The sequence below is a fragment of the Motacilla alba genome, unplaced genomic scaffold (genome assembly GCF_015832195.1).
Source record: "Motacilla alba alba isolate MOTALB_02 unplaced genomic scaffold, Motacilla_alba_V1.0_pri HiC_scaffold_31, whole genome shotgun sequence".
In the NCBI taxonomy this organism is placed as follows: Eukaryota; Metazoa; Chordata; class Aves; order Passeriformes; family Motacillidae; genus Motacilla; species Motacilla alba.
In genome coordinates, this window is record NW_024037405.1 from 2078339 (window position 1) to 2096175 (window position 17837).

At 54.9% G+C, this 17837-nt stretch overlaps 2 protein-coding genes and 1 long non-coding RNA gene across 3 annotated transcripts in view; 2 read left to right on the forward strand and 1 right to left on the reverse strand.

The window, feature by feature from the left end:
• LOC119696487 overlaps window positions 1-17837 on the reverse strand; it is a 1710157-nt gene that overhangs the window by 1467527 nt on the left and 224793 nt on the right.
• Window positions 1-17837, forward strand: part of LOC119696488 — a 1499846-nt gene that overhangs the window by 1440107 nt on the left and 41902 nt on the right. Inside the window, 1 exon segment of the mRNA XM_038126216.1 lies at window positions 8019-8631. Coding sequence (XP_037982144.1) covers window positions 8019-8631 — 613 coding nt within the window.
• Window positions 4794-7927, forward strand: LOC119696516. The gene is made up of 3 exons (XR_005255611.1): window positions 4794-4892; window positions 7543-7608; window positions 7779-7927. It is a non-coding gene; the product is annotated as an uncharacterized LOC119696516 (long non-coding RNA).

Sequence of the window (17837 nt, forward strand, 5' to 3'; positions counted from 1 at the left end):
CAGCTGTGGCCTAAAGTCAGCCAAAGAGGATTTAAATTATCCAAGGGGTCGAAAATCCAACCAAAGGCACCTAGAATTGCCCAAACTGGTTTACACCTCCCTCACAATGGCCTAAAATCACCCTTAAATCTCCAAAATGAGCTTCAAATCCACGCTGCACGTACCTGCTTCAGCCTCAAATCTCCAGAATGAGCCTAAAATTCATCCGTTTTCGCCAGAAATCACCTGAGTTGACCTAAAATCACCCACACGTGCCTGAAACCAACACAAGAGGACCTAAAGTCAACCTAAATGACTTGGTTTGGTGTAAAGGTACCCAAAGAAGCAAAAAATCTACTCAAATGAGCCCAAAATCACCAAAACCAGAGACCTAAAATCACTCAGCCAGGATTAAATTCACCCACATGGGTGTAATATCATCCAAAGGGATCCCAAATCCCGCCTCAACCCCACCAGATTGGGCCGAACTTCAGCCAAAGGGGCCTCAAATGCCCCCGCACAGGCTGGGGATCCCTGGCGGGAGCTGAAGCCCAGCCTAAAGCTGCCCCGCCCGGCCCAAAATGCCCCCGAGGGGCCGAGCCTGAGGCCGAGCCCGGCAGCGGCTCCGCGCTCGCTCCGGGCCCTCCGCGCTCGCTCCGGGCAGTTTTGGCCGCGGCCCCGGACGGGCCCGGGCGGGACTGGGAGGGAGCAGGGAGGGCTCGGCAGGGCTCGGCCATTTGGGGCTCGCTTGGCCTCGGGCCATTGTGCTGGGAGTTGAGGGGCAATCGCTGCGGGCTGTGCAGACAATGATTGCCTTTGGGGCAGCTGGGCAATTTCGGGGGGTTGTGGATTCTGGGGGTTTGGATATTGGAGAGTTCTATTTGTGCTTTGGGGGATGTTTTTCTGGGGGTGTTTGAGGCTCTATTGAAATTTTTGAGGTATTTTTTAATTTTTGGTGGTTTTACTGGGATTTTGAGGGAATTTTGTGGGAATCTCTGGGATTTTTGGGTGGTTTTAGTGGAATTTCTGGGGGATTTTGGGAGCCTTACTGGAATTTTCCAGGTGTTTAGATGGATTCTTTTGAGGTCTAGGTTGTTTTGAGGAATTTTTGGGGTTTTTTTTGGTGGAATTTTTTGGGTTTTGTGGGTGTTGCCAGGATTTCTTTGGGTCTTGGGAGGATTTGTGGAGCTTCTTGGAGGTTTGGGGACATTTATGGGGGATTTGTGAGATTTAATTGGGATTTTGGAGAGTTTGTTGGGATTTCAAGAGATTTTGTGGGCTTTTATTGGGATTCTAGGATGTCCTAATGGGATTCTGTGAGATTTCATTGGGATTTCATGGGTTTTATTTGACTTTTGGGGCTTTTAAGGAGATCTTGGGGCCTCTCAGCCCTTCCCTACACCCAGGTATAAACCCAAAGCCTCCCCCCAAAATTCCAATAAAACTCCACAAATCCCCTAAACATCCCAATGAAACCCTCCAAAACCCCAGAGAATCCCACAAAATCCCAGTGGAACTCACCAAAATTTAAAAAGAACTCCCAAAAATTTCAAGGAATCCCCCCTCAAAAAAACCAAAAAAAACCCCAAAAAAAACCAAACAAAAACCAACCCAAATAAAATCCCTCAAAACCCAAAATGCCCCAAATTAACAAAAGTCCCCAAAATCGTGTAACCCCCCCAAAAAACCCAATAAATCCCTCCAAACACCCCAATAGTTCCCCCTAAACTCCAAACAAAATTCTCCAAAGCCCAAAAAAGCTGCCCCAAAATCCCCAAAAACCCGCCCCAAACCCCAGAATCCCCCCACGCTCCCTGGGGCCGTCCTGGCTCAGGGGCACCGGCCGGTGGAACAGGAGCCGCTTCAGGGGGCCCTCGGAGCTTTTTGGGGAGGGGGCACCATGGGAGACCCCCAAAAACGGGGGAGGGAAACCCCTGTTGTGCCCCCTCCCCAAAAAAAAACCCCAGACCCCGGTTCAGGGTGGGCCTGGGACACCCCGGGACCCCCAAATCTCCCCCAGGACCCCTCCAGGAACCCCAAACCTCCCAGACTCCACCTAAGGTTGGCCCAGGACCACCCTGGACCCCGAACCCCCCCCCCCCCAATTACCCTTTGACCCCCCAGTTCCCCGCAAAATTGACCCCAGACCTACTTGAGACTCCCCAAATCCCATCAGACTGCCCCAAATCCCCCTCAGACCCCTCAATCCCCCCAAACCCAATAAAATCCCTTCAGACTCCCCTAAATGCCCCCCAGATCCCCTCAGAAATCCCCTCAGTTCCTCTCGCAATCCCCCCAAAATCCCCTCAGACCACCTCAATTCCCCTCACATCCCCCTAAACCCACCTGAGAACGCTCCAGACCCTGTCAAGCTTCCCCCAAAGCTCCCTAGAGCCCCCTCACTCCCCCCCAAACCCACCGCACACCCCCTATTCCCTGTCACAGCCCCCCAGGTTCCCCCGGCCCCACCTCAGCTCCGCCTCAGCAGCTCTGACCTCAACATCTCCCGCCTCCGCCGCGCGCGCGGGCTCCCCCAGCCAATCCCTGCGCCGCGCCCCGAACCAACCAATCACCGCGCTGCACTTCCCCGAACCACCCAATCACCGCGCGGCTCCCCTCAGCAACGCCCGCCTCCGCCGCGCCGCTGCAGCCAATCAGAGGCGAGCCGCGAGCGGCGCCCCTCGGCCGCCGGTGCCGGGCCCCCGGGGGGTCTGGGGAGGGGCCGGGGGCGCTGAGGCGGCACCGGGGGCCGGGAGGGGTCTGGAGCGGGGCTCTGGGAGGGGTCGGGGGGGTTTGGGGAGGGGTCGTAGGGAGCTCTTTGGGGGTCTGGGGGGGCCCTTGGGAGGATGTGGGAGGGGTTTTGGGGGGCCTGGAGTGTCCTGGGCCGGGTTTGGGAGGGGCCGGGCAGGTCCTGGAAGGGTCCTGGGGGGATCTGGGGAGGGGCCTTGGGAAGGGTCTGGGGGGGTCTCAGGGGACAGCCTGGGCTGGGCCCGATTGGGGTCTGGGGGCTCTCAGGGGGTTCCTGGGAGGGCTTTGGGGGTCCTGGGCCAACCTTGGGGGGCTCTGAGGGGGTTGGGGTTCCTGGAGGGGTCCCGGGGGGAGATTTGGGGGTACCAGGGGATCCCAGGCCCACCCTGAACCGGGGTCTGGGGGTTTTGGGGGCAGGGGGAACAACAGGCGTTCCCCCTCCCCCGTTTTTGGGGGTCTCCCATGGTGCCCCCTCCCCAAAAAGCTCCGAGGGCCCCCTGAAGCGGCTCCTGTTCCACCGGCCGGTGCCCCTGAGCCAGGACGGCCCCAGGGAGCGTGGGGGGATTCTGGGGGGATTTCTTTGGGATTGGATTTTGTGGGGATTTTGGGAGAGTCTTGGGGGATTCTGGGGTGGCTTTTTTGGGTTTTTGGGGGGATTTTGTTGTTTAGGGTAGAATTATTTGGTTTTTTTGGAGAATTACTGGGTTTTGGGGGGGTTTTGTGGATTTGGGGAATTTTGGATTTTGAGGGATTTTATTGGGATTTTGCAGGGGGTTTGGTTTTTTGGGGGGATTCATTGAAATTTTTGGGAGTTTTTTTAATTTCAGTGGGTTTCACTGGTATTTTGTGAGATTCTCTGGGCTTTTGGAGTATCTTACTGTAATTTTTAGAGTCTTTTTGGGGTTTTAGTGGAATTTTGGGGGACCTTGGGTGGTCTGAGGGGGCTTTGGGGCATTCCCTGGGTGTAGGGAAGGGCTGAGAGGCCCCAAGATCTCCTTAAAAGCCCCAAAAGTCAAATAAAACCCATGAAATCCCAATTAAATCTCACAGAATCCCATTAGGACATCCTAGAATCCCAATAAAAGCCCACAAAATCTCTTGAAATCCCAACAAACTCCCCAAAATCCCAATTAAACCTCACAAATCCCCCATAAATGTCCCCAAACCTTCAAGAAGCTCCACAAATCCTCCCAAGACCCAAAGAAATCCTGGCAACACCCAAAAACCCAAAAAATTCCACGAAAAACCCCTCCAAAAATTCCTCAAACAACCTAGACCTCAAAAGAATCCATCAAAACACCTGGAAAATTCCAGTAAGGGTCCCAAAATCCCCCAGAAATTCCAATAAAACCCCCCTAAAAATCCCAGAGATTCCCACAAAATCCGCACAAAATCCCAGTAAAACCCCCGAATTTAAAAAAGAAACCAAAAAAATTAATAAAACGCCAAACTCTCCCAGAAAAACACCCCCCCCAAAGCACCAATAGAGCCCCCCAGAATCCACAACCCCCCGAAATTGCCCAGCTGCCCCAAAGGCAATCATTGTCTGCACAGCCCGCAGCGATTGCCCCTCAGCTCCCAGCACAATGGCCCGAGGCCAAGCGAGCCCCAAATGGCCGAGCCCTGCCGAGCCCTCCCTGCTCCCTCCCAGTCCCGCCCAGGCCCGTCCGGGGCCGCGGCCAAAACTGCCCGGAGCGAGCGCGGAGGGCCCGGAGCGAGCGCGGAGCCGCTGCCGGGCTCGGCCTCAGGCTCGGCCCCTCGGGGGCATTTTGGGCCGGGCGGGGCAGCTTTAGGCTGGGCTTCAGCTCCCGCCAGGGATCCCCAGCCTGTGCGGGGGCATTTGAGGCCCCTTTGGCTGAATTTCGGCCCAATCTGGTGGGGATGAGGTGGGATTTGGGATCCCTTTGGATGATATTACACCCATGTGGGTGAATTTAATCCAGGGTGAGTGATTTTAGGTCCCTTTTTAAAGTGATTTTGGGCTCATTTGAGTAATATTTTTTGCTTCTTTGGGTAACTTTACACCAAACTAAGTCATTTAGGTTGACTTTAGGTCTTCTTGTGTTGGTTTCAGGCACGTGTGGGTGATTTTAGGTCAACTCAGGTGATTTCTGACAAAACCGGATGAATTTGAGGCTCATTCGGGAGATTTGAGGCTGAAGCAGGTACGTGCAGCATGGATTTTAGGCACATTTTGGAGATTTAAGGGTGATTTTAGGCCATTGTGAGGGAGGTGTAAACCAGTTTGGGCAATTCTAGGCCCCTTTGGTTGGATATTAGACCCCTTGGATAATTTAAATCCTCTTTGGCTGGTTTTCGGCCACAGCTGGCTAATTTCAGCTGCATTTGAGGCCCTTTTGGGTGATTTGAAGCCAAACCGGGCCCTTTTGGAGCCGCGCGTCCCCTTGGCCCCGGCCCTTTCCCCTCACGGTTCCCGCCCTTTCCTTGCCCCCTTTCCCCTCAGGGTTGGGCCTTGGGGAACGGGGAGGAGGAGGAGGGAGGGAGGAAGAGGCCGAGCGGCAGCAGGAAGAGCAGGAGAAGGGGACAGAAGGAATCTGGTGCCTCTGGCGCTGCCTGAAGTGGCCGCAGCCCCGGGAGCATCGCCCCCCGTGCCGCAGGTGCCCGGGCAGGGGGAGCTGGGCCCAAATCTGCCGGGGGGTGCCTGGCTTTGGGGTTTTTTGGGGGGGATGTTTGGAGCTGGCAGGGCTGCAAAGCCGAGCTGCAGATGGCCCTCGGGGGGACACGGGGGGTCCCCGGGAGGTGTTTTTGGGGTGTCCTGGGGCTGGGAGTGGCTGCTCCCAGCAAGGACCCAGTTGCTCCCAGTTCTTCCCACTTTGATCCAGTCTATTCTCAGTTCCTCTCAGTTGCCCCCAGCATAGACCTAGTCACTCCCAGTATGATCCCATCACTCCCACTTGTTCCCAGTTCCCCCAGCACATTCCCAGTGTGGTCCCAGTTACCACCATATGGTCTCAGACACTCCCAGTATAGCCCAGTTGCCCTGAACATGCTCGTAGTCATTGCCAGGCACTCCCACTTAGCTCACTGTGGTTCACTTGACCATAGTTCTATCCCAGTTGCTCCCAGTTCCTCTAATAACAGCTCCCAGCATGGGCCCAGCTGTTCCCAGTGTGGTTCCATCACTCCACTGTGGTTACAGACCCTCCCAGTATGGTCCCAGTTGAACCCAGTTGCCCCTGCTATAGTCCCAGTCACTCCCCAGATGATCCCAGTCCCTCCCAGCATGGTCCCGCTCACTCCCAGTTGCCCCCAGGGTGGTCCCAGTTCTCCCCAGCATGGTCCCAGCTATTCCTAGGGTGGTTCCAGTCCCCCCAGGATGGTCACAGACACTCCCAGTATATGCCAGTTGCCCCCAGCATGTCTGCAGTCATTTCCAGGCACTGCCAGTGGCCCCAGTAAGGTGTCAGTGATCCCAGTGGGATCCCCCAGTCATGCCCAGAATATCCCAGTTGCCTCCAGCGTGCGTCCAGTCCTTCCCAGTTGCTCCAGTTTGCTTGCAGCATGATCCCAGTTTCTTTCAGCTGCTCCCAGTAGCCCAAAGTGTGATCCCAGTCGCTCGGTTTCAACCCCAGGATGATCCCAGTAAGCTCCAGTTTGATCCCAGTCACATGGCAGCCCTCCCAGTGTGGTCCCAGTATAATCCCCGTTGCTTCCAGTCTCTCCCAGTATGGTCCCAGCTGCCTCCAGCATGGTTCCAGTTGCTTCCTGGATCAAGCCAGTCAGTCCCAGTCTGATGCCATTTGCTCCCAGCGTGCTCCCAGTTGCTCCCAGTCAGGCCCAGTGTGGGGGATGATGTGCAGGGTGTGTTCCCAGTCACTCTCAGATCCTCCCAGTGTCACTCCAGTCCCTCCCAGTGTGATCCAAATGTGAGCCCAGTGTGCTCCCAGTCGCTGCCAGTATCAACCAGTTGTGCTCCACATGGTTCCAGTTGCTCTCTTGCACCCTCACTGTCGTTCCAGTCACTTCCATTGCAGCCCAGTTCCCTGCAGCATGTTCCCAGTCAGTCCCAGTTTGTCCCGGTAGGATCCCATTTGCTGCCAAGCACTCCCAGTCAGCCTCAGTGTAGTGGCACTGACTGCCAGGAGGATCCCAGTCACCTCCAGCATGATCCCAGTTGATCCCAGTATAAGCCCAGTTGTTTCCAGTCACCCCCAGCATGCAGCCAGTCACTCCCAGTTGCTCCCAGTTGGGTTTTTGGGGATGTCTGGAGAATGCAGCAGTCCAAGGCTGAGCGGGAAAGGCCCCTTGGGGGGACATTGGGGGTGCCGGTGGCGACTGCCGGCAGAGGCAGCCTGGAGGAGCAGAGCCCTGTGTCCGCCAGGAGCCCAAAGTGGGGAGCCCAGAGAGGGGGGAGCGGCGCCATTGGCGGGAGCCTCAAGAGCCCGGAGAGGGGCAGGGGGGACTCCTTGGAGCCCCTGCAGCCCAAAGCAGAGAGTGAGGGGAGAAGGGAGCCCAAAAGGGAGCCCAGAAAGCCCCGGCATCCCTGCATGGGGAGAGCGGAGAGGGGGGAGCTTTTGGGATTGCTGGGAGTGCCAGCAGCCTGGGCAGGGCGGGCACCCAGGAGAAGGGGGACCCCCAATCCAAGCGTGACCCCAGCAGCTGGGACAGGGGGAAGCCCCGAACACCAGAGGGGAGGGAGTAGGGACGGGGAACTCCTGGGAGGCTTTTCCAGGGCTGAATCTTGGTGTTGGGGAGGTTTTTCTGGAGCCCAGGTGGCCGGTGACTTGTAGAGCTGGACTTGGGCAGAGGGACCTTGAAACTCACCATGCTCATCCCTTGTTTTCCCCAAAGCAGGATTTCCCATTGCCAAGCCCTGGGAGGCTGTGAGGAAGAGGAAGATGCCCCGGGACACGCAGGCAGGTGAGGAGGAAGTCAGTGCCCCTTTGCCCCTGTGTCCTGCTCCATCTCCCAGCCCAGCACGGCCCCGGCTGCAGCACAGCCCCTGTGCCGGGGACGCCCTGGGGCATCTCCTTGCCCTTGCCTGTGGCCCGGAGGCAAATGCCATCCTCTGCTTGTCCTTCCTCCCCCAGAGCAGGAGCTGAGGCTGGAGAGCAGGGAGGACAAATCCCCGGGGCAGAAGCTCGTGGCAGAGGCCGTTTGGAGCGGCTCCACGGCGCAGGAAGGCAACGGGGAGGAAAAGGCCCGGAGATGCCGCACGAGGAGGGGCTGCAAAGGCAGATGGCGGTGATCTGAGGGGGAAAGACCCAGCCTGGGCCGGGAAGGCGGCCGGAGATGGAGCCAGAGCTCGGAGCTGGTGCTCCATGAGCAGCTCCATGATGGGGAGAAGCCCCACACGTGCGTGGAGTGTGGGAAGAGCTTCAGGTGGAGCTCTGAGCTGATCAGGCACCAGAGGACCCACACTGGAGAGAGGCCCTACGAGTGTGATCAGTGCAGGAAGAGGTTTCCCACCAGCTCCAGACTCCTCGTGCACCAGCGCACGCACACAGAGGAGAGGCCCTTCCGCTGCCCCGACTGCGGGCAGGGCTTCAGGCAGAACGCCCATCTTGTCCTGCACCGGCGCATCCACACTGGGGAGAGGCCCCACGAGTGTGAGGAGTGTGGGAAGAGCTTCAGCCAGAGCTACAACCTGATCCAGCACCGGAACATCCACACTGGAGAACGGCCTTACAAGTGTGGGGAGTGTGGGAAGAGCTTCAGCCAGCAATCCGCCCTGATTGTCCACCAGACGATCCACACTGGGGAGAGGCCCTACGAGTGTGATCAGTGCAGGAAGAGGTTTCGGATCAGCTCCCATCTCCTCCTGCACTATCAGAGTCACACAGAGGAGAGGCCCTTATGGTGCCCCGACTGCGGGAAGGGATTCAGGCACAACTCCCACCTCATCAGGCACCGGCGCATCCACACCGGGGAGAGGCCCTACGAGTGCCCCCAGTGTGGGAAGAGCTTCTCCAGGAGCTCTCACTTGACCCGACACCAACGGAGGCACCGGTAAGGGAAGCCCTGCGAGTGCCCCGAGTGCGGGAAGAGCTTCGTGCGCTGCTCCAGCTCCATCCCCCACTGGAGGAGCCACGCTGGGCACAGCCCTGGTGACCCACATTCCCTGTGATCCATGCTGGGAGCACACCTGCCTGCTTCTCCTCTTGGTTTGGCCTTGATATCTTTCTCTTCTCCATCTCTGCCCTCCAAAAGCCAAGAGGGATGGATCTGTCACCTCAAAACCACTCAAATCCCTCTGAAGACAACTGAATTTTAACCCATGAAGGCTCAGTCCCACCTCAAGTTGCTTCTTCCCTCCTCAAAAAACCTCAATCCCACACCAAACTCACTCCATTCCACAGCCACCAGGGTGGGATGGGGTTGGGAGGGGATTGGGAGCAGTGGGATCCCAGTTTGGAGCAGGGGTGGGGATTGTGTGGCGCTGGCTGGGTGGGATGGGTTTGACAGCAAATAAAACTTTGAGAGTTTCTGATTTCTGTCCCGTTCATTCTCAGTCAGCTCTGTTTGCAGAGTGCTGCCTTCTCAGCTGATGAAATTCCTAAAAAAATCCCATTTTTTAAATCATCCAACCCAAACAATCCAAAAACCAATATCCAAATAAAACCACACACCCACAATTATTGTTTTTAAATAATTTTTTTCTTTTAGAGTACTCAAGGTTGTTATTAAAGCTTAGTGGTTTGGATAAAATGTATGAGAAACTATAGTGGTGTTTGGTTTTGTGTTTAGCATATTTGTGATATGAATTATTTTACTAGTGTATGTTAGATTGTATGTTTGGTTTTTTAATATTTTTTTTCCAAAGTATATTGGTTATGGATTTAAAACTTTCAAAGCGTATTTCTTGTTATATAATTTGTTTCTTTACATGTATTGGTACTGTTAGAGTAACAGTTGTTGTTGTTTTGGCTTGAATCATTATTGGAGCATTGTAAGGAAGAGTTGAAATTATTATATTTCATTTTTATTCTAGTTTTTTTCATTCTAAGTATAATTTATTTCATTGAAATGTTATTGTAATTTGTTGAGAGGATAGGAAGGAAGTTCAAGGGCTGGGAACTGGAATTCCAGACCCTGGGAGTTTGTGCAGGACCACCCAGAGTGGGATCAAACATGGGATGGGATCAGACATGGGCAGGGAGCACATGGGATGGGACTGAACAGATCAGGACGGCACAGACTGGGATAAACTGGGTTGGGGCTGGATGGACTGGGATGGCACGGACTGGGATGGCACGGACTGGGATGGCACGAACTGGGATGGCACGGGCTGGGATCAGTGGGACTGGGAAAAAGCATTGGCTGCCGTTGGCTCCTTTGGCTCCCATCCACGGTGGTTTATTTGCCCAATTATCCAATCAAAAAAAACCAAACAAAATTAAATGTAACAGCAATTTTAATTAAGTAGTTTAGTATATATAAAATTGAATACACTCAAAATATTGACAATAGAATGTGGTTAAAATTAGGGATAATTTGGTTCTGATAATAGCGCAGAAGCACACAAAACAAAACAACAAGAACCGCGCGGGGTACGGAGCGCAGGGCTTTTGGACCCCCGCCACCTCACCTACGAGCCTGCCGAGCCAAAATCCCCCTTTTCATGCGCTATGTCATCACCATCTCCTCCCATTTTCCATGTGTCACATCTGTGTCACCACCCTCATCATCACCTTTACCACGCAAGCTCCACCATCCTTTTAGGGGGTCGCACGCTCTTTGGGGGCCGTCTTGGAGGAAGGGCTCTCTTCTTCCTCGTGTCCTTCATTTCCCCTTTTGGGGTACACACGCGCACCAAGTGTGAGCCAAAGCTGGTATAATATAAGCCAATATTATGTTCCAATGTTAAAGCAATAAATCTCATATAATTAACATTTTCCTGGTGTCCAACCCAATTCTCCTCTCTTCCAGATAAATTTACTAATAGTTATCTCTTGCTTCTTCCTGCTCTGAACATCTGCAGGAAAAGGGGGGACCCCTCCTCCCCCTTCCTTTCTTGGCATTTACCTTTGAACTGTTTTATTATTTCCAAATATGTATTACTGTATCAATATTGATTACTGTTTCAATTTTGTCACCAGCAATCACACCTATTTTTCACATTGCTGAATACGTACAGATTTTTTATATAAATATAAAATTAGGTAATAAAAATGAAACAACTATTTTTACAAATAAGAAATAAATACAATAAATATATTTCATTAAAATACTAAAAATAAACAATAAAATACATTAATTTTTTTGATATTTTGTGATGTAAGTCCCAGGTGGATGATGTCAGACATGGTGAGGCTGGGGATGCGGAGCAGGTTGTCCAAACAGGGTCAGCCTCCACGGGTCTCATTCTTCTCTGTGCCCAGACCTCCTAAGGAGACATTCAGCATCAAGATCACATGGGGAAAGCTTCAGTTACCTTTTCTCTGAACTGAAAAATTTAAAAAAATACTCCTGTGATTAAAAAGGTAAAAATCATGAGGTGCACTTTGAAATCTTCCTCCTGAACAGAACTCCAAACTGACTCCAATCACCGCACAAGCCCTGGAGCCTTGAAGACAATGGAAGGGAGACAAAGAGCCCCCGAGGGCTTTCTGTATTTTCATGGTCCCCACGGTGGATTTGGGGCTGGGTCCAGGAGCCTCAGGCACTGAGAGAAGGCTGAAGAAGCTGCTCAAGGAGTCAGCAGCAGAACTCCAAGGCCCTTGGAGCAACCCTGGGCCCCAGGGAGGGCAGGGAGTGCCAAAGGCTCCCCAGGGACTGGTGGGAGCAGATCCTCGAGGCCAGGACTGCAGGGAGCCCAAGGCTCTGAGCAGGGAACTGCAAAGCTGAGCAGGGCCTGGGCTGGCTGGGGGAAGCAGAAAGGCCAAGCCCTGAGCCCAGCCTGGGCCAGCAGGGCCTGTCCCTCACGGGGGGCTCGGGGCTGCTCGTGGGGCAGGGGATGTGAGGGGCAGCAAGGACAAATGTCACAAACCTGTGTGACACTGCAGATCCTCATGGAACCCAGGGGCCAGTGTGGCACTGTGGAAGTTGTGGAACCAAGGGATCATTGTGGCACTGTTGGGCCCATGGAACCCAGGGGCCAGTGTGACCCTGTGGAAGTTGTGGAACCAAGGGATCATTGTGGCACTGTTGGGCCCATGGAACCCAGGGGCCAGTGTGGCACTGTGGCGCCTCATGGACACAAGAGGCCATTGTGAGCCTGCGGGGCTGTAACACCCCTGAACACTGAAATGCTTGGGGCAACCAAAGGTTCTTGACTTGAGTTTGGTGCACAGGAGAAACACCAACCAGGTATTCTCAACATGGACAGATGCAAAGAATATTCTTGGTAGGAAGGGACCCACGAGGATCATCAAGTCCAGCTCTCGAGTGAATGGCCCACACAGGGACTGAACCCACAGCCTCGGTGACACCAGCACCATGCTCTGACCAACTGAGCTAAGAGGTCAAAATGACACAAGATTTTACTGGCAAAATATAGACAATCAAGGAACTTTAGCAATAGGATTTAATACAACATCCACTTCTATGGAGGCCCAGGGGCCTGCAATTCGTGTTTCAATCGCCCAGCCATGGAGGGCTAGCATGAAGTGAAACCACAAACCCCAGAGTGAGGGTGAAAAAGATGCCTCTCCCATAGGTCTTTGCAAACACTTGTAGATTTCTGTAAGGTAATGACAGTCCAGTGGCCCCTTGGCCTGATTACCCGAGTTGAGCCTTTATCTCCCATATCCGGTTAACCCCTGGAATGTTCTCTTCTCCCCATGCTCCCATTGGCCCCATTTTGGTGCATTCCCCCGCCCCCGTTGCCCTGTTGGTTGACCCTGCCCTTATTCCTGCCTCTGCACCATTTTCTCCTGTATCCATTGGGCTCTGCCCTTCGGCTCACTGTTGTCTTTGTCCCTGAACCCTCTTCAGCACCGTACCCCACTCCTGTCTCTCCATAAACCCAGTTGCTGGAGATCACATGAAGACCCATCCCTGCCTCTTCCTGTCAGCATCATTTTTAGTAGCAGGCTCCGGGCTTGGAAACGCAGGACACTCCAGGAACAGTGGCAGCTCCTGTGCTGCTACACACTTCAACAGAAAATACTTTCCATGGCATTAACTTCATTAACACATCCCATCTAACCTGGAAACCTTTAAACCCTTAAGATGTGAAGTTACCTAAAAGCGCTCCAGGTAAAAAGGATTTAAAGGTGAAGAAAGAAAGAGAGACAGGAAGACAGAAGAGATACAGAAAGACACAGGTTTGGCTGTAACTGCCAGGGGTGCAGCGCAGGCGAGCCACAAACCCCAAACCAAGGCAGGGCCCAGGCCAGGGGCTGAGCGCGGCTCCGCCCGGGACTCTATGGGCCCGCCCCTTAGGCAGGACTGCTGGCTGCTTGGCCAATCAGAGTCAGGGCTGGTACCAACCCTGGTGTGTGATTGGTTGGCAGATTGCCCAATCAGAGCTGGGTTAACCTGCCCATGGGGTGGGATTGATTGGCCAATGAGAGCTGGGTTAGCACCGCCCCTGCAGTGTGATTGACAGCTCTGCCAATCAGAGATGGTTAGCACCGCCCCTGCAGTGTGATTGACAGCTCTGCCAGGCCAGGGCCGGGGGCGGGGCTCTGCCCACCACAAACCAAGGCCTGATGCACCCCGGCCCCACACGGGCATGGCGAGCATCCCAAGGTGTCTGGGGACATGGATCTCATCCAGCCTCTGACAGCCACCACGGTGACACTGGGGAACCTCATGGAGCCATGGGTCAGTTGTGACAATGCGGGTCCAAGGAGACCACGGTGACACTGGGAACCTCATGGAGCCGTGGGTCAGTTGTGACAATGCGGGTCCAAGGACACCACGGTGACACTGGGAACCTCATGGAGCCATGGGTCAGTTGTGACAATGCAGTCCAAGGACACCGTGGTGACACTGGAGAACCTCACGGAACCAAGGGGCCTTTGTGACACTGTGGTGCCTCATGGAATCAAGGAGACCATTGTGACACACGGAGGCCTCAAGGAACCAAGGGTCCATGGTGACCCTGGGGAGCCCGTCGTGTCACGGAGGAGCCATTGTGACACAGCGAGGGCACATGGAGCCAAGGGGCCATTGTGACACATCAGGGCTTTGTGGAACCATGAAGCCATGGTGACATTGCAAGGCCTCATGGAAGCACAGAGCTGTTGTGACAGTACAGAAGCAAGGGGAACATTGTGACACTCCAGGGCCTCATGGAACCAAGGAGACCATTGGGACACTGTGGGGTCCCACAAAACCAAGGGAGCATGGAACAGGTCTGTCTGTCTGGACCTCCTGGGGCCCAGGAGTGCTCTGGCTGACCTTGGCATGTCGAGGGCTGCTTCTCATCTGCCCCTGAAGCACTGGGGCTCTGGGCGTTGCTTCCTATGGGAGGGAACTGTCCTGCTCCTCCAGGGGCCCATGGCCAAAACTGGGATTCCTTCTCCAAATTTCTTTACACGCAAAGATTGTTCCCAGACCAAAGCTGCCAGGACTGACAAGTCTGGCTGGTCATGGCTTCCTGAGGGCTGGCCCTCATCTGCCTCTGAAACACTGGGGCTCTGGGCTTTCCTTCCTAATAAAAGGAACTCTCCTTCCTGTCCAGGCACCCACAGCTAAATCTGAGATTCCACTTCTAAAATGCCCAATGACCATGGCCAAAACTGGGATTCGACCTCCAAAGCTCTGTACATCCAAGGATTGCTCCCAAGGGAAAGCTGCCAGGACAGACAGGTCTGGCTGCCCTTGGCATCCTTGGGGCTGCCTCTCCCCTGCTGCCCAAACACTGGGGCTCGGTGCTTTCCTTCCTATGGAAAAGAACCGTCCTTCTTATCTATGCAGAAACGGCTGAAATTGGGGTTCCACCTCCCAAATTCCCCATATCCAAGGGCTGCTTTCAGACAAAAGCTACCAGGACAGAGAGGTCTGGCTGGCCCAGGCCTCTGATGGCCGCCTTTCATCTGCCCCTGAAACACCACCGGTGTTCCATGCTTTCCTTCCTATGGAAAAGAACCATCCTTCTCCTCTGGGTGTCTATGTCTGAAATTGGGATTCCCCCTCCCAAATTCCCTATATCCAAGGGTTGCTGCCAGGCAAAATCTGCCAGTACCGTCAAGGCTGGCTGGCCTTGGCCTCTGGTGGCTGCCCCTGCGACACTGGGGCTGGGTTCTTTCCTTCCCATGGAGATCCCTGTGACACTGTGGGGACCTCCTGGAACCAAGGGGATCCTTGTGGCACCTCTGGAGCCCATGGAGCCAAGGGGATCCTTGTGGCACCTCTGGAGCCCATGGAACCAAGGGGATCCTTGTGGCACCTCTGGAGCCCATGGAGCCAATGGGCCATGGTGACACAGCGGGGCTTCATGGACCCAGAGACCAGTATGGCTCTGTGGGGCCTGATGGAACCATGGAGACCATTCCCACCCTTCAGGGCCTCGAGTCACCAAGGGGCCATTATGACACCTCAGGGCCTCATGGCAGCAAGGGACCATTGGGACACTGTGAGGCCCCATGGAAGCCAGGGAAGATGGCCCAGGTCTGGCTGGCTTGGCCTCCCAGGGGCCACCTGACAGGTCTGGCTGATCGTGGGATCAAGGGCTGCCTCTCATCAGCTCCTGGAGCACTGGGGCTCCGTGCTTTCCTTGCTATGGGAAAGAACCATGCCTCTTTTCAGATGCCCATTGGCATCTGATGCCCATTGACATCTGCCCTGGCAAGGGCAGCGCTGCAGAGAGACAGCTCTGGCCAGGAGCAGCACCTGGGCACAGCCCAGCAGGGCTGGGGCACTGCCAGGGCACCTCGGGGACACGGGCAGGGCACAGACACAGCTCACAGGGCTCAGCACTGCCAGGGGCCGTGGCATGTCCCCGAGGAGGCTGGGGCACAGCCGCACCTCTGGGGCTGTGTCCCAGAGCCCCAGAGCAGCTGTGCTGTCAGAAAGGGGCCGTGTGACAGCACAGATGGGCTGTGTGACATCACTGAGGGGGCTGTGACATCACAGAGCAAGCTGTGACAACATCAAAGGTGGTTCTGTGACATCACAATGTGGGTTGTGACATAGAGTATGATGTCACAGAGCAGCTGTGTGATGTCACAGAGAAGGCTGTGATGTCACAGACAAGGCTGGGAAATCACAGGGTGGCTGTGTGACATCACAAAGCTGCTCTGTGACATCACATAGCAGCTGAATGACATTACATGGAGGCTGTGTGACATAACAGAGTGGTTGTGTGACATCACAGGAGTTTGTATGAAATCACAGGTAACTTGTGACATCACAGGTGGCTGTGTGACATCACAGGGGCTGTGTGAGGTCACTGGGGAGGTCACTCCACCCTGGCTGCCCCTCACAGCTCCCCCAGAGCAGTCCAACGCTGCTCGTGCACAGCGGGGTCCCCTGTCCCCCTGGGTCCCCCCGCAGCCTCCCCCAGAGGATGTTCCACGAGATCGATCCCAGAGCCTGACACGGGGACGGGGGGCCGGGGCATGGGGACAGGGACCCCCGGCAGCGTCTCCGTGTCCCCCAGGGCCAGAGCCTGGGCCAGGGCTCCTTCACCCTGTTACCAACGAGGGCTGGAGAGCGATTAAAAAATCCCCAGCAAGGGATCAGCAAAAACCAGATTTAATATTAAGCGCCAGCACGACCAAGTTCCTTGTCAAGAGTCCCTCTGCTCCTGACTGGACACTTCAGGCACACCAAGGAAACAAAGCAGCAACAAAACCAAACAAAATCCACGCAATCCAACCAGAAATGAACCCAGAACTGCCCCTCTGTGTGTGTGTGTGTGTGTGTGACATAAGGACGGTGAGGGCAAGGATAAAAGGAATACGGCCCAAAAGCTGAACAGAGCTCAAACTTAACAGGACTTAACCTATACCTTGACCTGAACTGATCCTTCACAGTTTAGCAACAGAACAGCATTTAACAGGATTTAACCTAACTTACAACCTACAACTCAATGATCTAACAGTGGAATAACACTTAACACTATTCAACTTAGCTTACCACTTCTATTAAACTGAACAATTTAGCAAGAGAACAACTCTTAGTAGCATTTAACTTAGCTTGGACCTCCTGACTTACCTACAGGCCTGACTGACTCAGCTCTGCAAGGCACTCAAGCCCCTCCGAGAGCAGCGTTTCCGCCACATTTGCCCAGCACAGGCACTCGTGTGTGCACACAGGCACACAGAGTCAGTGCACGGCAGGGAAATGCTCCCTGTGGAGGCTTTGGCATCTCCCCAGGGGGCGAAGGCTTGAGCCTGGAGGAGTGGGGGGATCGGCCCAGGCTCCCTCGTTGTTCGGGGATGCCCGAGTGCAGCAAACGGGAGAGTTCCGGGCTGGGAGAGGCCCCACTCCGAGGGAGTCGCTGGCCCAGGAGAGCTCCCAGGGGCTCCTTTTGGAGCTGTTTGCAGGGCCCCAGGAGAGGGGCTTCAGTGCCAGCAATGCTTCATCCTGGCCGCACTTGGAATCAGCAGCTTTCTTTGGCAGTGGGGAACAGGGACCTTGTGCCACTGAGGGAACAAAACCAGTTCCCAGGGCTGCTCCTCCAGAAACCAGGAGCTGGCTGGGCAGCAGCAGTGCCTGGGGCAGACAGTGTTTGTGATGAGCTGCAGAGGAGCTGAGCCCAGGGGCTGATGGCCGAGGCCGAGCCCCAAGGAGCATTTCTCAGCTGGCAGGGCAGCCTGAGAAGGGGAGGGGGGAATGCAGCAGCACAGGGCCATGGAACCAAGGGAGCACTGTGACACTGCGGGGCCCTGTGAGACCAAGGGAGCACTGTGACACTGCGGGGCCCTGTGAGACCAAGGGAGCACTGTGACACTGCGGGGTCTCATGGAATCCTGGAGAGCACTGGGACATTGCTGGGAATCATGGAACCAAGGGCACTGTACTGACGCTGTGTGGCTCCATGGAATGTAGGGATCATTGTGACACTGAGAGGCCCCATCAAATCAAGGGTCCATTGTGACACCGCGGGGCCTCGTGGAACCGTGGAGACCATGATGGCACTTTGGGGTGTCATGGGCCCAAGGGGCTATTGTGACACTGTGGGACCCCATGGTGCCAAAGGTGCATTGTGACATTGCAAGGCCTGATGGAACCATGGAGAGACCATTAGGACA